This window comes from Dreissena polymorpha, chromosome 2 (assembly GCF_020536995.1).
Source record: "Dreissena polymorpha isolate Duluth1 chromosome 2, UMN_Dpol_1.0, whole genome shotgun sequence".
Lineage (NCBI taxonomy): Eukaryota > Metazoa > Mollusca > Bivalvia > Myida > Dreissenidae > Dreissena > Dreissena polymorpha.
Window position 1 is genome coordinate 5,353,611 of NC_068356.1, and position 27,120 is coordinate 5,380,730.

Below are 27,120 nucleotides of genomic sequence, written 5' to 3' on the forward strand. Positions count from 1 at the left end.
GTCCACATCGAAGGTTTCGATTGATGAAGAAATGGTTCCTTGGTGCAGTAAATTGCATTGTTTCAGGGATAACATGTCAAATATCGGCCACGTGTATTGATGCTGTGTAATACAGTAAACGGTAACCGTCTGAAGTATCATTGCATACATGTAAAACATTTCGCAAAAGCAATGTTGAGACTGGACACGGACTTAATTATGACATATCCATCCAACTCTTGAGATGATATTTTGGTAAGGGTCATATTTTGTAGTTTGACAATATAATTAATATTATTCACCCCACGTCTGTTTGTCGACCGATAGAGTTGGTGCATGTAGAACTGTAAGATCGTATCAACAAGAAATACCAGAATCTGTTAGAAATAAAATATTTAAATTGAAGTTACACTTTCTCACAGCACACTTGTGTACTCAATATTACAAATATCTTGATTCTAAACCACTTTGTTTGCTTTCCATCAAATTGACGTTTAACAGAATGTATACAGGAAATTAAAAAATCCAGCTGCACAAGAATCGATTTGTCCAAAGATGGTCATATTTAACAAAATGTATGTGTTCAGTAGAGAAATCTGATCAGACGGTTTCATGTCAAACATCAAAGCACCATTAAGATAATATTACTGAAAAGCTTTACCTCCGTTAAGTACCGAAACGGACCAGAACGTTACAATGGTAGAAAAGCTCCTTTCTTTCATGTTTTGTGTGTCACTGTATACAAATCATATTAGCATTATGAAATGTTACATTCGTCTTTCCGTTAAACACTTTTTGCGCAAATCATTGAGTCTCATCCAATTGATGCTATGGTCTCACGTCATAAGACTCAGTTTCCGGAAGGAATTTCTGCCAGAAATTTTACTTCCAAGATCGCCAATGTCAAGTTATATGCAGTGTATTGTGTGTAATCCTGTAGTTGCACTGATGCTTGACACTAAGGGCTTTCCAAAACAAATGAAGACCAGGTCACAAAACATATACACAGTGTGATGTTCTACTCTATGTAGCGCCAAGTTTGAGCTACACTATATATCTTTAAAAAAAAACAACAACCAAGTGTATGTACTACATAGATCATAACGAAGCTCACAACGTGTGTCTCAAGAGTGAATTGTTGATATTAAAATTGTGTGTATTCTTTGTGATTATTAACTACTTGTATTTGTTGTCATCGCAGAATGCGAGAGAGCATGAATGATATTGAAATAACACCATGATTCAGCATTGGATCCTTTAAAGCATTTAAACAATTTATTTGTATGCCACCCCCTTCGAAGAAGAGGGGGTATATTGTTTTGCACATGTCGGTAGGTCGGTCCCTCCGTCCGTCCGTCCACCAGATGGTTTCCGGGTGATAACTCAAGAACGCTTACGCTTAGGATCATGAAACTTCATAGGTACATTGATCATGACTGGCAGATGACCCCTATTGATTTTGAGGTCACTAGGTCAAAGGTCAGGGTCACAGTGACTCGTTCTTGTTGTAAAATGGGTTTTAATCTAATATACATATTTATACAAGGAAAGATTTCATGTGTTATGCCCCCCATTCGAAGATGTTTTGCTTGATGTCGGTCGGTTTGTCTGTCGGTAGACCAGTTCGTTTCCGATCGAAAGCCTATGAATGGATTGACCGATGGGCATGATACTTCCCATGCACATTGGGCTTTGCCAATAGATGACCCCTATAGAAATTGGGGTCACTAGGTCAAAGGTCACTGTCACACTAAGAGTGAAAATTGTTTCCGATCAAAAACTTGTGAACGGATCGACTCATAGTCTTGATACTTCCCTTGCGCATTGGCCTTTGCCATTGACCCCTATTTCCATTGGAGTCACTAGGTCAAGTTTTTTTCACAAAAAGAGTAATTGTTTCCGATCAATAACTAAACAGAGGGCCCGATTGGCTTGATACTTCCCATGTGCATTGGCGTTGAACATGAGTGGCCCCAATTGAAATTGGGATCACTACTTCAAAGGTCAAGGTCACTAACACTACGTGTGAAATCGTTTCTGATCAATAACTCGCCAACGAATCGACCGATTGGCTTGATACTTTTCATGTGCATTGGCGTTGGAAAGCAGATTGACCCCTGTTGGAATTGTGGTCACTAGTTTAAAGGACAAGTTAATTCAAGTGGCCGAGTCACACTTATATTATAAGATTAACTCGTATGGTCAGTTTTGTTGCCAAAATTCCTGTGTCAAACACTGTTGTTGTTGTTGTTGTTTTTGGGGGGACCGGTCATCCGTCTCCGACCTCGGCGGGGTTCTTGTTATAAATACAAATCATACATCGAAATTCAACGATTCAATGAGTAAATGCAATTTTTAAATGCACTTTAACAAGTGTATAATATTATTTCAAATTTCAAGTTTATTTATTATATTGTTTAACTAGTTTGTGTTGAAATGTATGTCCTTTATTACATATTTGTAAACAAAGCGGCTTAGAGTCAACTTGAATGTATTGTTAAATCCAGTTTTTGGATGTATAAGCCAAAAGTAGAGCATATTAATTTGTTATGGGTATAACAAATTGTGTTTCTTCAAAGAATTAGTGTCATGCTCATATTTTAATACAGACTTTGTATTATATTTACAATACAGTCAGCTTTTTATTCCAGAACAGTAAGTGAAGCTAAGCATTTATTGTTCAAATCTTTTTCTTTCTACATTTTTTTGTGTAAAACATGTTCACTTTGACTTCAGTGTTATGAAATTTATCCAAAAATGTGTTATTAATACCCAAATTTAATATTTGTTGAACATATGTTTATGTTTATTATGTAATTGTTAAAAATGAAACTATTTAATTTGTTAGAAAGATGTATTAAACACCGAAAACTTGACTTCTGTGGTTATTTTATGTAAGAATGGCAACTGGTCAATACAATTTATATACTGTGTAATTATCGTCAAGCGAAATGTGTGACCATTTCACTTGGTAAATTTTGTCTTTATCAGAAACTTTCTGAATTCGTAAAATGAATGAGGTAGGTTGATTAAGCATAATGAATCGGTAACACTTCAGCAATTTGATATATTGCCTCATCAATCTATTCAGCACTACAAGGGTAAAGATGCTTACTTAACTTGTGTTAAGACTGACGTGAAACGTGTATATCATACAGTTTCTGGTGAAGTTAACTATTTTAGCTTTCTAATTAATGTGATTATATTTCAAGTCTTTCCTAGATTTTCTGGTTCATCGGCCGTATCTTCATTAAGGTTCCGGTTGCATCATCATCATTCCCGTGACCGGTCAAAAAGTGATGCGGTTATGATTCGGACGTTCTCGTTGGTCTATGTATGAGATGGGGAGCAGTCTTCGTATACAGTTGTGTTCAAAGGCCTGTATCCTAAGTGTGTGTCCGCTTTCTGTGTCCAGGTTTCCCAGTCTAATTGAAAGATGGAGACTACAAGGGACTTGTATAGTCGGGAGGCTGAGGGAGCTGCTGGTCCACAACCTACTCAGTCTGGCCATCAATGTGATGGCTATTGTAATTCTTATTTGGTCCTCAGCGGTACTGGTACCAACCCTGGACATGGTTGCTCCCAAGTATTTGAAGCTGGTCACTTTTGACAGCTTCTCGACGTTCATAATGATGTTTGCACAGGTGTTTTTCGTGCTGTGATCATGATCTTAGACCTCTGTGTGCTTACCCCCGTCGCGTACGTGGTTGCTCTCTCATGGAGTCTTTAGCTGAGGTCTGCTGAGGCCACCCATTAGGCCAATGTCATTAGCCAATCTCAAGTTTGAGTTTGGTCTGCCACCAATCGAAATGGAGGTGTGGTCGGTTGGAGGGACTCAAGTGTGAACTCAATTAAAAGGTTAAACAAGAAAGGGATAGCAGACATCCCTGACGGACACCAACTTATGTCCTGAAGCAGTCACACATATGTCCATTGAGAAGTACTGCGCTTCTGGCGTCTCCATAGAGTTGTTGGATAACTCTCACCAGCCCTTCGTTACCTTTTTGTCAGAACCTACCATAGGCCATCACCCCACGCGCGGTCAAAAGTGTTCGTTTCACCTTTTCAAATCTGCGACACTCTTGGTCAGGAGGTTCCCGTCAGCGTCTGCTTTAACACTGGTCTTGGGCTCTAAGGGTGCTGGACGTTTCGTGCCACTACCAGAAAAAAAATGGCAGAGATTACATAAATATCTACAAACATTTGCAATAAATTGACATTAACAGCATCAGAAGTGAATGCATGCATACATTTTAACAATATCTAGATTGATTACATAAATATATTCAAACATTGTTTTAATACACATAAACAAAAGTGCACAAATATAGAAACACAAATACAACAGCATACTATCCTATCATACACATACACAAATCATATATACAATGTATTGCATTTCAGAAGTCCTCATCGTGGATGTCATCCTGGGTTTTGCTCGGTCCCAGCCCGATGATATGGCTGCACGCTCTCAGCAGTTGAGAAGTTGTCATGTCATCGTCTTCGTACTTCTCCCAGATCTCGAAGAGCCGCCCGTGCACTTCTTTGAAGATTTTCCGGTGCACCCGAGTCAGGGCGTGCTCCGACACAAGGCGGATTGTCAGATCCACTCTTTCTGCCTCACGGCGCAACAGGGGGACGAGCACGTAAAACTCTAGGTCGGGACGCCCTGCTCGACCGTTGATTCTGCGATGCCATCCTGGAAAATAGAAATATGTTGTGAACTATGATGTATATTAGTTTGTATATACACTTCAACACCGTTATTTCGAAGTCGTCGGGACCGTTAAAAAAACTTCGGATTAACGATAATTCGAAATAAACATTATACAGAATACTTCTTTGATTATGTTAAAGTAAAACGTTGTGGAATTCGCATTGTTCGGTTACACGCTCGCTTAAAAACGTAAACAAGTCAAGTTTATTTTTCTCTAATTTCAGAACATATAAAATATGACAGAACAGAACAGACAGTTTATTAAGACTTATACAAATGTACATCGTCTAAATACATGAAATATAATTCACAATATTGTCATGTGTCTATATATAACAACGTATGGGTTATAACAAAATGTAATCTTACAATTTGAAACAAAGTATAATTAAAGTATATAAAATATAACGAATAGCACAAATTATCAGACATACATACATATGAATACATTTTCGGAAATGAATAAACATTTTTTTTTAAATAATGCGCGATGTCTCTCTGAACACCAGCGTTCGCGCAGACGACAAAGATGTAATTATCGGCTTTTGACGCGCCACGACAAAGGTGTGAAATTACGATCAGTATTTTGCAGTTTTGACTTCGGATTAAAAATTGATAATTAGGTGCAAATTATATTGTTGGGACCGACAGAATCACTTCGAATAAACGATTTCCTCGGTTTAACGAAGTTCGGATTAACAATAAAATTTTACATTAAACAAAGAAGAACCAAAATCGGGACCCGAAAAATACTTCGAAATAACAGTGACTTCGGATTATCGGTGTTCGAAATAACGGTGTTGAAGTGTAATAATATTTAAATTATAACTATCCAATGAAAATATGATATATTAGTTTTTATAAGATAATATTTAAATTATAACTATCAATCGAAAATAATATATTGCTTTATTATTCTATGTATGTAAAAAAAAATACCTTCAACGTCGTTGTTCGTTCGTCCGTCTGGCGGTATTATATACTGTGTGTTCAACTTACTTTATTTACTCTTTCAGTGAATTACACAGTTTGTATCATAATTAAAGCGGTGAGTTGTTTACTAATAGGTTACTAATTGGCCATTAAAGGCCCGTGTCGGTAAATTAAAGGCCCGATTCGGTAATTAATTGTTTGCTAATTACGTAAAGACACATACAGCTAATTGAAAGTTTGTGAGTCGATAGTAAAGCATAAGCTTTTCTTAAAAGAAAAAGACCAACTTTTTTTAAAATTGTATTATTGTTCATTCATGTTATATATTATTATTTATGTATTTAATACATACAATTGAAGCATAGAAAATAACAGCATTTCATGTTTTATATTTATTAAACATAATGAACTATGCAAAATTTTATTATTACAAGCGCATACACATGATTCATAAAAAATAAAACACTTTTTGCTTTATGTTTATCGCATATATTACACTATTTACAAATATTAGTATACTAACGATAAATCATTTTATTTGTTTGTTATTTATAATCATAATTGTCAAAATTGTTGTAATTTTCTACATTTATTAACAACCCAATATCATTCACACCTATACGGCATTATTCACACCTATCCGCCTATATATTATCAGTGGGACGAAACGTCTACCCCTTTTCAGCACAAATATCAGTGGCACGAACTGGTAGTGGCACGAAACGTCCATGAACCGGCTCTAACTAGTCTTCGTGAGGGTATTGAGTGTGTTCTTGGTTCTTAATACTGAATGTGGTCATCTCTTTGTCGATGTTGATACATTGCTCCTTTTACCCTCCGCCTTGGCCTATTTCATCTTCCTCATTTCCCTGTTCGCTTTTATGTATTCTGTCCTAGAGTCCAGACTGATGTGCTTCTCGTGCCGCTCTCTTCTTTTGTCGCATAAGTTTTTGATCTCGGTCGTCGCTCATGGCATGTTTTCATTCTCTTTCCCCCATGAACTTCATCAGCAAATGGAAGAAGGACGTCATTTATGTTACTTTCAATGGTGGCGATGTAATTGTCTTTGATTTTCAGAGCTGTAAACTTTCCATATACTAGTACATGTATCTGCGCTTGAAATGCCTCTGATATATCTGGGTATTTCAGTTTCTCCAAGTCAAATCTAATACGAGGGTTCTTGGTAATAGGCTTGATCCGTAACTTAACCTTGAGTGATGGTCACTACCAATGTCTGCACCGGTAAACGTTGTCGTATTTTCGTTGTTGAATCTGGATTGAAGCGTTGCGGAGCCATTAAGAAATCGATCTTGTTATGTACTTGCTCGTGTGGAGGTCGCCATGTCTGTTGCTGTTCTGGACGGTTTGTATGGGTGCATCGCATTGGCTAGGATGAGTTGGCGGCCTCTAATAAAACACAAAAAGTCTCAGTCCTCTTTTCTGCTTTATGTACATGTATTTAGTAATAACTATTAACATTACAACTGCACTTCTGGTACCGGGATCTTGGCCCAATCACAAACTGGTAACTGCTTCTGTTGACGGACGAGACGAAGTGAATGGGGTTTTGAATGGTTCGGGTTTCAATTTCTTGGAGATGAGAAGGGACAACAGAATACGAAGTCGGATCGGTCGGGTCCGGAATAACAACGAAGATGCCTGAATGGATGCGACAAATTAGCAACTGGAAGTTATCCATCTAAAAGATAGCAACAAAGGGAACAACCATATGACCATGGACGGTAAGAGCACTCCATGCGTGTGAAAAGACCTAAGAACAAACGCCGCATTAGCTGAAGCACAACCCCGCTGGGACATGATCGAAGTAGACGAGGTAAGGTGGCTATGATTTGGAGAAACATCAGCAGACGAGGGGCACAATGAATGGCTCAGCGGAGAGGATTCCAAACAAAGCAACGGGTTTGCTTTAATTGTCATGAATGAGCGTCGTCAGTTGTACCCCAGTTTCCAGCAGGTCCATCTCCATTCGTACCCCACAAGATCTGCATTATCAAGTTCTACGCACCATCATCAAACTATAGAAACTAGGACATGGAAAAGGTGTATGAAGAGATAGAGCGCATCATAACCAATGTCTCGAAGAAACACATCCTCATCGTCCAATATAAAGAAGTGAAGCTCCAGCTGCTGGAGCAGTATTGCATTCTCATTATATACAATTAGTTGGTCCTTTATTTAAGGCAAGTGACCAATTGCCAAAACAGTACAAAACAGCACAATCTAAAACAACATAAACACATATAAGAATAAAGCTGGGGTCACCGCCCTGAAGGGTCAATGCAAAGCATTGGGGGTTTAAACCGGTTTTAGAGCGCTCAACCTCACACTTGGCCCAGCACTATTCATGATACATATAAGCGTAAATATAATTTAACCTCATAGCATTGCAACTCAAATTAAACAATAATAAAAGGGAATTAAAACGCATTCAATTTAATTACCATTTAATTACTCAATAGTAGGAAAGAGACCAGAGCAACAGAGTTACAACTTTTTGAGGAACGATGAAATTAAACTACGAACAAGTGTCAACTACATCCCTTCTTTTTAGAAAAAGATTTAAGAATATAGCATCATAAAATTAATAGTTCAGATCATCTGCGCGAATACAGGAAAAGCAGCAATAATGGGTGTAAAAGATCCATATTACATAGCTTGGTTGTTTTTGTGACTGCTAAAAAATAAAAAATAAATCAAACAAGAAACGCCCGTCAGAGAGAAAATATTAATAAAATTTAACGCTATAAACCCGATGACCTATGCATGTAGCATAAAACAGTGAAAGTGTGTCGTATAAAGCAATATAGAAGCGATGACGTCAAAAAATCAATGTAGCCGAGAACAGTGAAATTGTATCGAATGACGCAATCGAGAAGCGATGACACGATGACGTGAAAAAAATCCAGGGGCAGTACTGTAAAATAAAAATATTAAAGGGGTAGTACTGTAAAATCGAATTACAAATAAATCCAGCTTAGGTGATTGAATATATAAGAATAAAACATATAAAATGGTCATTCCATTAATTATTCCAAATTTAAAGAGAACAAAGATATAGTGAATCGAAAACCAACAAGCATGTGTTTTAAAGTACGTTAACATCATATCTTTTTGATAAAAATGAGTTAATTAAATTGAAAAGTTTAATATAAACATTTTCTTTAAGATATTTTAATTTGCGAACACGCTTCAAAACATCTCCATAAAATGATAGGTGGGAAATTCCATAAGTTAAATGCCATTTTAAAGAAACATTATATTTTGAAATTAAATCACCATACTTTGAGTGAAATTTAGCGAATTGACTTCGTAGGTCATGATACAAAAAACCTTGTTTTAGCCATTTCTTCGTTAATTTACGATTACGATCATTAAAATCTTTAATACATGAACGTGCTCTGGCATAACGTACCAACTGCGAAATATAAATACCATAGGATGGACCTTTAGGGATGTTACCATCTAGGAACGGAAAATTCACAATTTCAAAGTTAAAGTCTTCCCGTTTGTCGTATAAACTTGTCTTAATCATATTTTTATTAATAGTAAGATGTAAGTCTAAATACGCAGCATCTGTATTGGATTGACACGATTTATTTAAAACTAGTTTGCTCGGGTAGATTTTGTAAATATATTGTTCAAAGAATGGGTTATCTAAATTAAGTATGTCATCAATGTACCTTCTAGTTAGGTTAAAACGTTGAATTAAATCTAGTTGTTTAGTTTTCGATAATTCTAACATAAAATCGCTTTAATAACAATATAAAAAAGATCAGCTTTAAGTTGCGCACAATTAGTACCCATAGGAACGCCGATAATTTGTTTAAATATTTTACCATTAAATTCAACTAACAAGTTATCCAGAAGAAAAGAAATAAGTGCTGCACAAAAGTCAAGACAAGTCCAAATGTTGTAATTATCTAATATCTGATTAGTAAAAACGCTAGCCGACTGGCATACCAAGGGAAAAAGGGCTGATACTTTTTGCGTTCTGGTTGAACTAAAAAGAAGTTGTCAAATATCAAAGCAAATGTTAATTGAAATACAAGTATTAATGGCAAAAATATGTTAATAAATAAATATGTGTATTCTTTTAAATCACTATTTTGATACCTAGTATTTTTACCATTCTTAATCTCCATCATAGTGCATATTTAATTAAATATATGTATTTTTGTCTTACATTTTCATAACAATAATCATTTCTTTACATTTTTTTACCAGGCAGATGGAATACAATAGTTAATAAATTATCTCATGAACCTCTTATGCCTTGACTGAATTGTGTTGTTATTGGTTAAAGAAGATGGCGATCGCTTTAGGAAATAAACAATTCTAAGTAGGTTTTGTTCTCTGAAAGTGTACACGATGCTTCCATGTTTTAATAGACCGAAATTGTTTGTGAAATCAGCCGAAATTTCATCAGATGAAATTTTCCGAACATTTTTTTCTGATAATTGTTCTTTAATAGTAATGTCAAGTGTGTACACAATATTGTACAGCCGTATCAGAAAAACTGAACCGCCTACCTTCCAGTGGCATTTGTAACCGACCAAAACTCTGGTAAAAATCAGTCCAGATATCATTAGAACAAAATATTGTAAGCAACTTTAATATTGTTTTGGCAAGCAATGTTACTTCTAGAGTTCACACGCGTTTTCTTCAACTTAACCTAGTTAGTTAATTTTTAAACGACGTGGCCCAATTTAACTCGGTTGATATACAATTATGACCAAAAAAATCACTGAAGGAGAAGATTTCATATTAAGCTATAGCTATAGCATTCTTATATTTTGTAATCAAGTCATAACTCAGATGAGCGACCAACGGCCACCACCCCTCTTGATTTTTTTTGTCAGAGCTTGTAAATTGTCGTCATCCTTCTTCAAAATTTTCAAAAAATCTTTGATATCGCTCCGTAAAAATGCTCATTATTTATGTTAATTATATTCGGTGAACCTCCATCGAATAATTTGGATCAATATGATCGGTCAATAAACACAATTTACTTAAGTATAAATTATAAAATGTCATTGGTATATTTATAAAGTTCGTGCAATTATAAGTTACTTAATTCAGTGTGCTTGTGAGAGAGAGAAAAGATCAACTTTATTATTGCTCGATTGGTACTCTTAAGTATCCTGAAATTCAGAATTTTAAAGCTAAAGTTGTCGTTGTCTGCTTGTTTAAATCAATTATGTTCATATGTTTGTCAATATTTTGTGTAATGGCCTCTATATTATCAATACTCATAAAAAAGCATGTTGAGGAAGGTTTTGTTCGTAGAGAATTTTGTTTCGTATTCCGTAGCGCGGTTTACGAAATCGGATTTTGGGCGAGAATAAAACTCGGATAAAGGCTTATTGGCCGTGTACGTTTAAGTATAATTTCCGTTACCGGGGTACATTTAAGTATACTTAATAAAACCCGAGGTACATTTAATTAGTATCCGAGCCGTCAATGACCAATCGAGCGTTATTATCTATGAATATGTGTTTGCTTTTTTTTCAAGTAAATCATTTATGTTATATAAAATATTCATATCGAACTAGAAAACATTCTGAAATATATATGACGATCAACGTTTATGCTTCATGGATATGTTTACCTAAGGGTCGATTATGGTGATAGATAACTATTATTCCAACGGAACATTTATCAAATACATGTAAGTAGGACTATTTCAATTTTTTCTCACTCTAAATATATCTCAGAAGAAAAAATATGTGAATAATGTAAACGACCATCATTATATGTATTAATTATTAATAAAATCAGTCTGTGGAAAAATAAACACCTTAATTGCGGTATATACAAGGAAAAGAATGACGCAGCGACTTTAAATGCTTAGTATAAGGAACGTTTGGTCTTATCACGTCCATTTTTACTCAGCAGACTGAATAACGATCAATAAAAATGTTATGTGCAGCACTGTACGAGTATCATCTGTTAAGGAGTTACGACACTTTTAGGAGGGGGAAAAAGATATGCATGTCGGTAAACTATCCCAGATTATTTTGTTGGGCGGAAGGGAATAAACGACTTATAATAGGTATGCGCGTAGAGTCTTGATTTGATGCGGCTGTCGTGTTTCATGTGCCCACCATGCGGTCACCATACAGATATCGAAGCTCTACGTTTTAGTGTCACGGTAACAAACATTATCACAAGACAATGCGGGCTTCGTATTAAGATTATTTTATGCTTTGTAACAGGCTTTTTCGTGTTAACTTTGTAAGTGATGATCATCAAGTTATTCAAGCGCATCCCCTCTTCCCAACCAACACACACGAATACACATGTGAAAACACTGGCCTCACATAAACACGCTCGATAAAACTACAAATGTACATTTGTTTTATACGTGATATAATTTTGTCCTATGAATGCAATCAGATTTTACATACCACATTTTTGCCTGAAACCTGACAACTCATACGAATGTCGTCCTTGTGGTCCGTTGTCAAAAGCACATTGAAGGGTGTCTGACGATCCATGAAAGTGCTCCGTACTGTATGAGTCACTTAATACAACTACTCCACATGTATATATTTACGCATCCAACGATTTTTTCAAATGGTTTTGGTCCTAAATGAATATCAATGGAAATGAAGATTATGACCATTCAAATGGTGAATGTCCCCGTCCATATACATGTACCCATTCAATTTTCAAGCACGATCGACTTAGTATATTCGTTTGTATTTTTACTACACCGGCAATTGTGCGTGACGTATGAATGACGTCTAATACAAAGTCTATAAATACCAGTGAAAACTGCGTAATTCTCATTATACTTGCATACTAATCACCGGTCGCCATATTGGCGTAATGTTAAGCATTGCGAAAGCCATCGTGATTGACGAAAACTTCGGACCGAGTGCGGAAGACGAACCATCAAATATGCCTGCTTTACAAGCGACAAATCTGTGAGTAGTGTTCTGTTCATTTTCGTACGTTTTCTCGAACTGAAAATGTCGTATCCGGAAATTGGGTCATGTCCAGGTTTTTCACCTCGTGTCCTGACGAATTAGTGTTTGGTTATAATGACTGCGACCTGTCAAACATGTGTCGTACTCTTTTAAACATGCATAGGTGTCATGAGAGGATAGATTAACATGTTTTAATATTAGACTCTTTATGTTAATGAAGGGCAAATCAGACAAATTAATTTCTCTTTCTTAAATATGTTTTAAACGTTTGTCACTGCGCCACGACTCTAGTCTATATTGAAGATGTTTGTAAACTTTTCACATCTGAAGGAACTCACGTTTACAGAAGCATCTTTGTTTTACGACAATACAGCTGTGTCATATCGTGTAAAAATAACTTATGAATTATTGCAAACAACACAGCAAAAAACACACAGTCATATTACCTTGGCTTCAAAGATTTATTTAATTCCAGTTAAATTCATGTCAAATAGTTTATTTACGGCGTGTTTAACCATGCACAGCAGAGTCAATATAGTTCCATACTCGCACACAATAACTTAAGTTACAAGTTAACCAAAGATAAGTTACAAGCAATTCAATTTCTCAATCCAAACTTCATTAATTGTATACTGGTATGTAGTTCTGGCTACCATAACTTTAAATGTCGCTTTCTATGATTTTTGACTGGCGCGACTTTATGGTTATGGACCAACCCCATTAGGAAAGTCAACCAGAAATACCCGAAAAGTTGACATTTAACAAAGACCGGTCCAAAACAGCTTTTAAATGCAATTATTGGCCTAAATCAACCACTTGATCGGAAAGATTGACATTTTTCACATTTAACTGATATATTCTTTCGCAAAATACTATCTTAAACATTTAAAACTTGTCTATTCTGCTCCACAGGTGTAGGGCGCGTGGCCAAGTCACTTTAAGACTTTCAATTTGTCATAAAACAATATTTTTTATAATATTGACACACAAAAAAATATTCGAATTTTTTTTTTCTGATATGATATATATGAACTAGGTAGGTATCTCTTGACACAGAAAAATCACCTTCATCAACATTTTAAGCGATTAATTGCCTAAATGGCGGTCTATTTTCGTAAACAATGTACCATTTTGTTGGGAAAGGTTGCCTCGAGATGAAAAATGACCACAAACAGCTACTTGCCAACATCAACTACAAGAAAATACTTCTCGAACTCCTAGAAATGCTAGGTCGGCGTCGATCTGACCGATAGTTCAGTGTCAATTTAACATGAGTAAAACTATCGAAATAGGCCAGCTACCGAACATAATCCGCATTAGAACAATAAACAAATACGATTTTATCAACTTACAACACAGATTTGTCTTTTTGTGCACACCATACACTTATATAATTGTTATGTGTGAATGTTTATGTCAATTATGTACAATGATCCTGGTCATGGCAGGCGCTTGCAAAACGTCCTTCACCTTACGCTATTTATCCAACGATAAAGCGTCAGATCAACATAGAGCTCACGACTCAAAATTGTCGATAAACAATGCCCGATTTACTACGATTTCGACGGTATAACGCAAACAAAAGGAAGAATCTGTGTTGTAAGTTGGGTAACTATTATTTGTTTATTGTACTAATTCAGATTACATGTATGTTCGGTAGCTGGCTTATTTCGATAGTTTTACTCTTGTAAAATCGGCATTGAACTATCGGTCAGATCGACACCGACCTAGCATTTCTACTAGTTTGAGAAGTATTTTATCGTAGTTTATGTTGGCAAGTAGCTGTTTGTGGGCATTTTTCATCACGAGGCAACCTTTTTTTCATCAAAATGGTACATAGTTTACGAAAATCGACCGCCATTTAGGCAATTAATCGCTTAAAATGTTGATAAAGGTGATTTTTCTGTGTCAAAAGATACCTACCTTGTTCATATATATCATATCAGAAAAAAAAAATTAGAATTTTTTTTTTTTGTCAATATGATAAAAAATATTGTTTTATGACAAATTGATAGTGTTAAAGTGACTTGGCCACGCGCCGTACACCTGTGTTCTGCTCTTACATATCAAGTAAAACAGCGATGTGACAGACTTACTTGAAATGCGAATATCCCGAGATTTCACGGTCATATGACGTTATTTCTATTTTTAGTAACATACCATGTGCTCAAGTGTTTTCAAAATCTGAATGACATTTCCCGGTATTTTAGATTATTCTGGCTTGTTTTGTAAACAAATTGTACTGCAAATACAAACTCCAATTAAATAATATTTAAAACTACCTGATTCACACTGAAATTAGTCTTATAATCCACCAGACGTAAGTTGTTAATCACAAATAATAGATTTCAGAAAACGAAAGTAATGTTTACAATTTCAGCAAAAAATGTCATGGTCGATCCGAAAGTATCCAAATGAAAACTCGTCACGTGACAAAGAAAAAAATGGCATCAAAATTGTGAATTTCAGACTGATGAGAGTTATTTTCATCTATTGTAAGATGAATTTGAAACACTTGAACCTTAAAATATTCCTGGATGCAGTAATTTATATTTAATCACCAATATATGTAGAAATGTATCCAAGAAAATGAGCTATCTTTGATTTATAGCGTGACATAAGTATGTTACGACTCTGGTTGACTTTCGACACGGGGTTGGCTTCAGCGTACAGGTATGTCATTACAGTTTACTATATAAACTGTACGCTGAAGTTTCTTTAGCTAACTGGTATGCAAATTGCTGTTAAATCAAATGTTGTCATACTGATAGTTCAGTGTTACAGTGACAGAATAATGTAAATTGTTATTTTTTAAATCACATTTATTCTTCCTAGAAATCGATGGGAAGTACCTAAAACAACAGAACACATGTGGGATAACCAATAACATAATTTAACAGACTAAGAATAGAAGGCATGAAGCAATGATCGGTATTTAGAAAATTTCAATGACAAATAATTCCTGGTCGCGAAATATATGAAAACTCCAAATAAAACTACAAATGTCAACAAACTGGCAACAAAATTATATAAATCAGTAAAAAAGCACTTTTAAGTGTTTATTTGATCAATAAACTGTTAATAACATGATGACAAAGATCTGAGCTGTAGACAGTGTTTTTGTTACACTAAAAACTATTTACTTGCATAGGAGGAAGTGTATGGTTGGCACGCACAGTAACATTTCTAATGAATGTTAACAAAAATGAAACACTTTTACTGCTCATGTCTCAATTTAGCTCTATTTTATTTTAAGGCTTTAATTCTATAAAATAAATAAACTTTTGCTCTTGAATTATTTACCAGACATTCAGACCGGCAACATAGTACATGTATTTTCAATAGGACCGGTCCGACGGTCCAGCACTTATGGGAATGTCTGGTACGGACAGACTTGAGTCACTGACGGACAACACCATTTTGGCAGATAGAATCTATGAAACAGATATCATGTCACGTTTATATAGAACCAATACATGTAAAATGTTTTATTATTTCCTTTAAATTATAATAACGATTTTGCTAAAAGCAATCGATACTTACCATTCTGATCGTCATGGTTGTCAACATAATAGTCTTGAATCGGCTTCGTACACTGTGGCAAACACTTCACATTTAAGCGCAGGCGGTATATTTCAATGTTGCCTTAAGTTATCTCTGAAGCAATTAAACTGACGACCAATTCAGATAACTTGTAACAACACCCCTAATCATCGCAATTATCACCATTGCATGCCACTTTGTGCAGTCAGTATGCTCCATTTATTACGGCAGTATTGCTTACATCGCGGAAATCAATAGTGTTGTGAAATTGTTGTATATACATGTAGCTGATAATTATAATTGTCCCCTACCGGTTTCACCGGAGGGGACTTATGGTTTGCGCTGTGTGTGTCTGTCAGTCAGTCTGTCACACTTTTCTGGATCCTGCGATAAATTAAAAAGTTTTTCATATTTCTTCATGAAACTTGAAACCTGGATAGATGGCAATATGGACATTATGCACGTCATTTCATTTTCGTCCTTCGTCAAAAATGCTGGTTGCTATGGCAACAAATATATAATTTTAAAAAATCTGACAATGGTGGAGCTGGTAGGGGTCATATATTGCTTGGCAATAGTCTTGTTCTAAATTAATTAATACTTGTGATAATCAAAATTATCCTTTTTTCCCAGTTTTAATTAAAAATTTCACTTAAGTTCCCAATGTCACAGGTATGTATTGTTTTCAGAATGGCGAAATAAAAACATCTCTCTTTTAATTTTTGGTTCAAAGAGTTGACAGCTCTTGAAATTTTGTCTACTGCTTAATTTGGTTGAATCTTTTTTCACAGACAAAAAAAGGATGTAGTTCCTTCCCTTTGTATTGACTGGATGTCACTATGTTTCAGAGGGGCATCGAGGCGCGAATTGATTCTTCTCGGAGCCGGGCCTCGACAGTGCTCCTGATGTGCCCCATGCCGCCGACATGTCATTCGTGACAGGTAAGGCACCCAATTGAGACCAAAATCAAGAAATTAAGATCATGGTCACATGTTAAGGTCATTGGGTAATAATTTTTGCAGTTTCCATGTAGTTAGATTGGTGTTTGACGGGCAGGTTTATGCTCAACAAGTTTGTTGGCAGTGACCAAATGTGATGAAACTTTGAATTTACCAAGCTTGCATGACCGCCTAGGTTTGGATTGTTTTTGGGGCTTGTTAGGTCAATGACAATTATTGTACTTTTACACACACACACAAAATCGTTTTCGCTCCGAAACTGAAGTTTGGTTTGAGGTCACTGTTGCTAAAGATAGAAAATTAATTTCTGCTCAACAAATGCGTGTGGATTAAACTTTGTGTGTAGGTAGCTTAGAAGCTGAATTAGCTTGGTACTGCATTATTATTTGAATTGAAGGAAAATAATAAGTGGTGTTAAAGCGATGCTATGTGATTTTGTTGTTTGTGTGAGAAAACTCCGTGAATCTCAAAAATCATTTTTTCGGTTAAGTATTGGGCTTCACTGTAGAAATAAAAAGACACCTTTCTGTAAAGAAGTTAAAAAAATGTTCTATTGTTTTCAGGAGGCAGCGGCGTGGGGACTTCAAAAGAGCCCCCTGTCAATGTCAAGTTAAACAATACAGATTTCTGCACCGCTAGCTTGGCATCCACTGCACAGGTGAGTGCAGCATAACCGTTTTATGTCCTATTGATCAGTGCAGAATTGTGCATGGCCAGCTGGACATCCATTGCACATGTACATAATGACAGCTCTGTCATAGATGGAATTCAAGGTGTGCTGTGGTGTGATCTCTCCTCTTGTCTTCTTTCAGATTTGTCTAAAAAGCGTGCTCAAAGTTTTTTGTGGTAACTGCCAGAAAAAAAAAGAGTTTTGATGAACCGTTTAAGAAAGTTCGGATATTTTCCTCCCTGTGTATTCAGCTCCTTGTGTGAAGTGTCACATCTTGCATTGCATATAGTCTCTTATCTGTGTTTTATGAGACAAGTGGCCGAGACTGAGGTAGTTGAATCTCGTATATTGTGAAATAGTCTTAAATCTTGTAATAAAAACTTTGCAGATAGGCTCAAATCTGTGTTCTAGTGTATAGTTTGCCCAAAACAGGGTAGTAAAAGTGGGAAACCACGTCTTCGCCTCTGAAACTGTAACATCCTTTATCAGATAATCCCAATATCTTGTATAGTCTCTCATCATGGTTTTTCAGTTCGCCTCGAACCTGTGTTTTGTCGTACAAGTCGTCGAGAACGTTATGGTGAAGTGGGAGACCATCTATGTGAATAATGTACTCTACGTGGAGGTCCCCAGCAGCATTCTGCCCGAGGGCTCCAAGGAAAGGTGAGGGTGTTTGTGAAATATAAAGCAGTATAAAAGAACTGAAATGGTTGTTAGTAATTTTGGCTGCGTCAGAGCCAGGTTACCACTTAACAGTGTTACAGACAGAGGTTTTAACTGTTAGCTTTTTATAGGTGGTAAGGAACAGTCTTAATTGATGTTTTTATGCTCTTTAACTGTATTAAAAATGCTTACTGCAATAACATTAAGTTGCAGTCAGTATTTTTTTAAAAACGCCTTTAAGGGCCTTGGAGAAAATATTGCTGTTACCTAATGAGTTTAAAGTTGAAAAAAATGACAAAAAAATTATCCATTTTGTTTCTTGCAACAGAACTTACAGTTGTTTGCATGCTTTGAATTTTTAAGCAGCTAACAAAGTTTGTTACTGGATCTGTTGGAATTTCACAATGGAGTCGGTCACATAAAATGTTATAAATTTGCAGAGCAATCTTGTAATACAGTTCTCAAGGGAAAAATTTGAAACTCTAGAAATGCAATTAACATTATACATTCTAGACAATTGAAACTCTGTTCAAATAATAGAATGAAGGAAACTTATAATTATCATATAATAATCTCAAATGGACAACAAATAGACTGAAGGTATACATCGGTCATCTTCATCAAACCAACTTTTACTCATTTAGCCCATGTTTATCTTTGTAGCCAAAGTTTGTTTTTAGTTGCTCATATTTGTATTGATAGTCTGTTCATCTATTTATAGCCTGATTACTCTTCTGGAGTATGCGGAGGAAGTGTTGGACTGCAGCCATGTGATTTTGGTCTTCAAAAAGAACCGAAATGACAGAGGTAGGTCACTGCATTCATTTAATTATCCCCACGCTTTTTGAAAAAAAGGTGGGGATATTGTGGTGATCTCCGCCGTCCGTCCGTCCGTCCTGGCCACTATCTCCTCCTACACTAAAAGCACTAGAACCTTGAAATTTACACACATGGTAGCTATGAGCATATGTGCGACCCTGCACTATTTGGAATTTTGATCTGACCCCTGGGTCAAAAGTTATAGGGGTTGGGGTGGGGCCGCGTCAGAAATTATCACTCATTTTTTTAGGTTATTTTACATTTACTTCTTTATTTCTACACCGATTCACTTCAAATTGATACTGGACCTCACCTATGACAATACGGTCAATCTCAACCATGCATGGCCCCATTCCCAACCCTGGGGCGCCCCGCCCACATAGGCCACACCCACCAAAAATTTCCATTTACTATAATTTTTTCATTTCTACAACGGATTCACTTCAAATTGATACTGAACTTTTGTTATGACATTAGGGTCAATCTCAACTATGCATGGCCCCAATCCCAACCCTGGGGCGCCCGCCCACATAGGCCACACCCACCAAAAAATTCCATTTACTATAATTTTTTCATTTCTACACGGATTCACTTCAAATTGATACTGAACTTCTCTTATGACATTAGGGTCAATCTCAACTATGCATGGCCCCATAACCAACCCTGGGGCCCCGCCCACATAGACCACACCCACCCAAAATTGCCTTTACTGTAATTTCTTCATTTCTACACCGATTCACTTCAAATTGATATTGAACTTCTCTTATGACAATACAGTCAATCTCAACTATGCATGGCCCCATTACCAACCCTGGGGCGCCCCGCCCACATAGACCACACCCACCCAAAATTGCCTTTTACTATAATTTCTCTATTTCTACACCGATTCACTTCAAATTGATACTGAACCTCTCTTATGACAATACGGTCAATCTCAACTATGCATGGCACAATTACCAACCCTGGGGCGCCCTGCCCACATATGTCACACCCACCCAAAATTGCCTTTTACTATAACTTCTTCATTTCTACATCAATTCACTTCTAATTGATGATGAACTTCTCTTATGACAATACGGTCAATCTCAGCTATGCATGGCCCCATTACCAACCCTGGGGCACACCTAGGTCAAACATTCGGCGTGGGGATACGCGTCGGCCTCTGCCGCGCCATTTCTAGTTTATTTATTGAAATTAGTTTCAGATATTTGCAGTTTGACCAAGTGAGCTTAATTCCCTCAGTTAAAGAAAAAACACTTATTATCAGTGTGTGGGTCATTCACTGAGTGCAAAGCAGAAACAATTTTTTATGCCCCCGGGTCGAAAGATCGGGGGCATATTGTTTTTGGCCTGTCTGTCTGTCATTTATTCATTCATTGTGTGTGTCCCAAAGCTTTAACCTTGGTTAAAGTTTTGCAATAACTTTTGCATTATTGAAGATTGCAACTTGATATTTGGCATGCATGTGTATCTCATGGAGCTGCACATTTTGAGTGGTGAAAGGTCAAGGTCATTCTTCAAGGGCAAAGGTCAAATATATGGCTTCAAAGCGGCGCAATAGGGGCATTGTGTTTCTGACGAGCACATCTCTTGCTTTAATTTAGAACATCAAAGGAGTTGGAGTTGTTTTAGGTATAGGTTACATGATTTTTCCAAAACTGTAGCGAACCCGATTACAAATACTAATACAGGGGGCTGCTAAAAAGATTACATGGTAGAAAGCCTGACCAGTCTTGCGCTATTTTCTAAATGTTTGCTTAATCCAAGGAGTTTGTTTGTCCTATGCTTGTTAAGGTATTAAATTTTCCTTTTAATTTGAATTTGGCAACAATAAATACCTTTTTAACAGATTTTTAGCTCATCTATTGTTTGAAAAAAAAAATGAGCTATTGTCATCGCGTCGGCGTCCAGTTTAGGTCCACTTTTCTCAGAAAGTATCAATGCTATTGCATTCAAACTTGGTACACTTACTTACTATCATGAGGGGACTGGGCAGGCAAAGTAAGATAACTCTGGCGTGCATTTTGACAGAATTGTGCCCTTTTTATACTTAGAAAATTGAAAAATTTGGTTAAGTTTTGTGTTTAGGTCCATTTTATTCCTTAAGTATCAAAGCTATTGCTTTCATACTTACAACACTTACTAACTATCATAAGGGGACTGTGCAGGCAAAGTTATGTAACTCTGACTGGCATTTTGACAGAATTATGTGCCCTTTTTATACTTTGAAAATTGAAAATTTGGTTAAGTTTTGTGTTTAGGTCCACTTTATTCCTACAGTATCAAAGCTATTGCTTTCATTCTTGCAACACTTATTAACTATCATAAAGGGACTGTGCAGGCAAAGTTATGCATTTGGACAGAATTATGGGCCCTTTATACTTAGAAAATTGAAAATATTGCTTTCATACTTGGAACACTCGCAAACTATCATAAGGTTACTGTACCTGGCAAGTTGAATTTTACCTTGACCTTTGAATGACCTTGACTCTCAAGGTAAAATTATTGACTTTTGCTAAAATTGCCATAACTTCTTTATTATGCCCCCCTTCGAAGAAGAGGGGGTATATTGCTTTGCTCATGTCGGTCTGTCTGTCGGTCGGTCCGTCCACCAGGTGGTTGTCAGACGATAACTCAAGAACGCTTAGGCCTAGGATCGTGAAACTTCATAGGTACATTGATCATGACTCGCAGATGACCCCTATTGATTTTGAGGTCACTAGGTCAAGGTCACAGGTGAAGGTCACAGTTACTGGAAATAGGCATTTTAAGGATTTAGCATGGTTCAAACAAGGGAATCAACTACTGTTTATGCATGTTTGTTTTGTTATAGCATTTGCCTCCCTTAAATTCATTTAAAATCATTTTACAGCAGAGATTCCAAATATGACCTGTAAATGAGCCCCATATTTACTGCCAGTACTAGGTTACCTTTTCCCATTTGATCATTCTTAAGTATTGTTACTGTAATGCTACGTTACCACCACCACCACCGCCGCCGCTGCCGTTGTTCACAGTGACAAAAAATGTATTCACACAATGGCTGCTACTACAACTTATAGCCCATATAGGGGGGCATGCATGTTATACAAACAGCCCTTGTTTATGATTAGAATTGATTGATACTTTGACAAAACTACTCTTACCTGACGTACCACAATAGACTCCCCCCCCCCCCCCCAAAAAAAAAAATCCCCCCCCCCCCCACCTAACTTTTTTTTTTTTAAATCATCTCACAAATTACCACCACACCCTCGCACTATGCCCCCCACCCCACCCCCCCATTTTTTTTTTTTTTTTGAAACGGTAAAAAACAAATATTTATTTTTATTATTTTACTTTTTGAAATACCGTCCAACCATCGCACCCAAGAATCCCCTCCCCCCCCACCCACCCCCCCCCCTAAATTTTTTTTATTTCTTTTAAGATCATCTCACAAATGACCACCACACCCTCACACTATTATACCCCCCCCCCCCCCTCAATTTTTTATTTTTTTTTGCTTTTTTCCGCATTTTTGGAAGATAATGTAATAAATGTCCACACCCCCACACTATACACCCCTCTTCACTCCACCTCTCCCTCCTTTGTGATGAAAATTGAGAGTCCCTCCACCTTTAAAAAGAAAATAGATGAGCGGTCTGCACCCGCAAGGCGGTGCTCTTGTTAAACTTGTGTTGACTAGTCTAGAGGTCAGAAGCAAAACTAAGCAGGTCACAGCACCCTGTTTATTTTTGCTCTAGATCTATCCCTTAACTATTGAAAAAATATGCTGAGTAAAATTTACACTCAGCCCAATTCCAAACATGTGTGTCATTGGGATAGTTTGTGGGGTTTAATGGAGAGAAAAAAACTGTTACCAAATGAATATTTCTGATGCCAAATCTGCATATGTGTAGCCATGGGCTAATTTGCAAATGGCAGAGTAAGTAGTGCCCTGTTAATGAACATTTTTGTGTTTTTCAGCGAGTCTGATACGCACCTTCATGTTCCTTGGTTTTGAAGTGGTCTGCCCCGGCAGTCCCTTTGTGCCCCTGGTGGAGGACCTAATGTTCTTGGCGTACACCATCGAAGATGACGAAGACTAAAGACACACACAAAACTAGCCCAGGGTTACATGTCACCATAACCCTGGAGATTTTGTATTAGCACATTAGTTGATTTTTCGGACCTTTATCTTTGGACATTTTGGGTTTAATAATATCGTTTCCAAAACTTGTTGGTAAAGACATGAAAACTTGTGCATTTAAAAGTAACAACTTGTGTATTTAAACTGATTTAAAGGAACATTATAATGAGGTGTCTTTCGTCATTTTAACACAGGATTTTGAGGTTTTATTGTGCATGCAATAACATGGTATTTCTTGAAATGTAGTAAATCTCTTTTACGCAAACATAATCCATTTTTCTATGGCTTAGCAATATTAACGAATAAGCATAATACATTCAGTTGAAGCCAATCATTATTATGACTTGGTTAAACCATTGTAACTAAATGTTTTAAATTTTCAAAGGATCAGAGCATTCATTTAATTGGTATCTTATATGTTTTACCTTTTACTTCATAATGCTCACATTTCTTCAAACTGCATTTCCAAATTCTGAACATGTTATTTTAAGACAGTAACTTTTGCTGAAAATAAATTTCCTTCATGCATTATTTACGATCACATCATTTACACCATTACGAGAAATACTGTGTTCTATTGCCTATTTGTGGATGTAAGCTTGTATTTTATTTAGATTTGTATTGTTTAACCTGGCATAGCGCCCCTACCCCCTAAACGTTCACACAATTCAACTTTGTTTATTATATATATTATTTTGCTGTGTACATTTTTGTACATTGGTCTCTTAACAATTTTGTACTTTGTGTGATCTATTTGTAAATTGCCTTTGGCTAGGCCTTGTCATAATACTATAAATTGTTCAGAGCTTTTTAAAGAATGTACCACACACTGGATTTTGTGTACGAACATTGCCAGTTATGATTGATTTAGAAAATTGTGATACCTTGAATACAGTATACAACTTTGGAATAATTGCAAGAAGGCAATATATCTCATGTAAAACGTTATACATAGAAGTATATATTAATGAGAGAAATGTGGCAAATAATGGACATGATGATTCCACTAAGACAAGGCTCTAGTCAGTTTGATAAGAAATTGGGACCATGTTGTATGGAGGATACACTGTGTTTTACTGTAGTGTTGAATAACTACTGCTATTATAAAGCTTCATAGGATTTTTGTACTAAAATGGCATGTGTAAACACTTCTAAAAATTAAATAAAATCTACAGTTCATGTATTGTTAAAAAGATCTTAAGAAGATCAAATAAAAAGTTAATAACTATCTACTGTGAGTTTATCATAAGCTGACCTTGTGGGAGCAAATTTTGTTGACCTATTTTCAGCATGTGTTATCTTTTTTTGGCCTTGTTTACATTCTCTATATTTGTGATAAATTGTTAACAGCAGTGTTATTGGACTTTTTATCAGTGGTGGACGTCACAAAGCTAGATTCTTAACTGTTCATAGTCACCAAATTTTAAGCCTGACCTTGCTTTGATTATCTTGTGTAAGTTTACACAATTTTTAGAGGTGTTTACTGTAAATAAATATATAATAAACAATTGATTCAAGTTATTTGCTTTTAATCGTGTCCCCTTCTTTATAACATTTATAGTATGTACTATTCTATTTGTATTTAGGTAGTTCATTTATTATATCTAAACCAAAAAGTATTTCCTTTTAAGTATTGTTTTTAAGTACTTAATGTGTACATTAATAACTCATTAAAACAAAACATCGATTGTAATCATTTATTTTGAAAGATTTGCATGGATTTTTGAATTCATTTGCTAGTCATTTTTCTGCCATGTTTGTTTTCATGTTAACGTAGCATTGTTTTAAATGTTAAGTTACTACAAATATTACATACCACTTCTTATTTGCCAAATCTTTTGTTACGGGACTTGATTTCAAGCAATTTTTCTTGATCATAAGAAATAAAGACGAACATTTACTTGTGACACAAAAAAAATTTAAAAAAAATGAATAATTGGGAAAAAAAACAAAAAAAAAAGATTTGTTGTTTATAAAGCAGGCATATGTGCTGGTTCTCTTTTTGCGCAATTTTATGTATATTTTTTTCTTTAAATCTGCACCTGTATAATTATTATCTTTTTCCTCACTTTTCTCTTTAAATAAATGGTGGTACCACACACTTGTGGTTTAAACCATAGATAATTGTAAAAAAAATAATTTAACTTCCAACTTAATCCTAAAAACTTAGATTCCTAATATTTACATTAAAATAATAATAATAATATTGTCAATGTATATACATTACTTACAGTGATTTAAATTTGTGATAGATTTACATCAAAGAGTGCAAGTCCTTACTATGCAGCCATTTGAGGTGCAGTAGGACTTTAAACTGTAACATCAAAGAGTGCGTGATTTTATGTAGTTTGCAACATTGAGGTGCATTTGAAATGTAACATTGATACAAATCTTTATTTTGATGATGTATGTGGAACAATAAATAAAGTTTTAATTCAATACCACCAGTATGCGTTGTTGTTAAACCTTTGAAAAGAACATTTAACGTATCATTGTCTATTAACACACTCATTTCAACAGTGACATTTCATTGCTGAAATTGTTTAGTTCTTCAAATTCCATCGGTGATGCAACCGACAGTATGCATGTACTAAATGTACGCTATCTGACGTGCAATCTAGCTCGTACCAGTGTATGAAGGCAAAGTCCTTACAAACATATATTGTACAAGAGTGAATAGCCACTCGACTTGCAATATTTTCTGTGCTATTAATAAACCTCGTTGACAAGGAACAAATATATCGTATTACTACCCATATTAACAAAGAAATGAGTAATTGGGATAATGAACGAAGCTTTTATGTAGTAAATCGAATTCTAATGACTTGTCAGATCATGTTCGAAAATAGAATTTTTCATGTGTTAAGTAATCTCGACAACATTTGGTTAATCAGTCGACAAGCAACACTAGTTCTGGTGCTAGGCTATTGATTCAAAGAAGGTTCACTGCCTCTAAAAATATCGTTGTGCTGAAATATGTTGGAACAAGTTGGACATACGTCCTCGTTTTTAGCTCATCTATTTTTTGAAAAAAAATTATGAGCTATTGTCATCACCTTGGCGTCGGCGTCGGCGTTGGCGTTGGCGTTGGCGTTGGCGTCGGCGTCCGGTTAAGTTTTGCGTTTAGGTCCACTTTTCTCAGAAAGTATCAATGCTATTGCATTCAAACTTGGTACACTTACTTACTATCATGAGGGGACTGGGCAGGCAAAGTTAGATAACTCTGGCGTGCATTTTGACAGAATTATGTGCCCTTTTTATACTTAAAAAATTGAAAATTTTGGTTAAGTTTTGCGTTTAGTTCCACTTTTCTCAGTAAGTATCAATGCTATTGCATTCAAACTTGGTACACTTACTTACTATCATGAGGGGACTGGGCAGGCAAAGTTAGATAACTCTGGCATGCATTTTGACAGAATTATGTGCCCTTTTTATACTTAGAAAATTGACAATTTTGGTTAAGTTTTGTGTTTAGGTCCATTTTATTCCTTAAGCATCAAAGCTATTGCTTTCATACTTGCAACACTTACTAACTATCATAAGGGGACTGTGCAGGCAAAGTAATGTAACTCTGACTGGCATTTTGACAGAATTATGTGCCCTTTTTATACTTAGAAAATTGAAAATTTGATTAAGTTTTGTGTTTAGGTCCACTTTATTCCTACAGTATCAAAGCTATTGCTTTCATACTTGCAAGATTTATGAACTATCATAAGGGGACGGTGCAGGCAAAGTTATGTAGCTCTGACTGGCAT

At 35.9% G+C, this 27,120-nt stretch overlaps 2 protein-coding genes across 2 annotated transcripts in view; both read left to right on the forward strand.

Annotated features, from left to right (window-relative positions):
• Positions 1–27,120, forward strand: part of LOC127865674 (uncharacterized) — a 323,557-nt gene that overhangs the window by 220,390 nt on the left and 76,047 nt on the right. The window lies entirely within an intron of this gene.
• On the forward strand, positions 12,412–25,812 carry LOC127865708 (ornithine decarboxylase antizyme 1-like). Its single transcript, XM_052405657.1, has 6 exons — positions 12,412–12,579; positions 16,974–17,066; positions 17,648–17,742; positions 18,287–18,417; positions 19,139–19,224; positions 23,203–25,812. Exons 2-6 carry the CDS (start codon positions 17,051–17,053, stop codon positions 23,322–23,324), a joined length of 450 nt encoding a protein of 149 aa, XP_052261617.1. The 5' UTR covers positions 12,412–12,579; positions 16,974–17,050; the 3' UTR covers positions 23,325–25,812.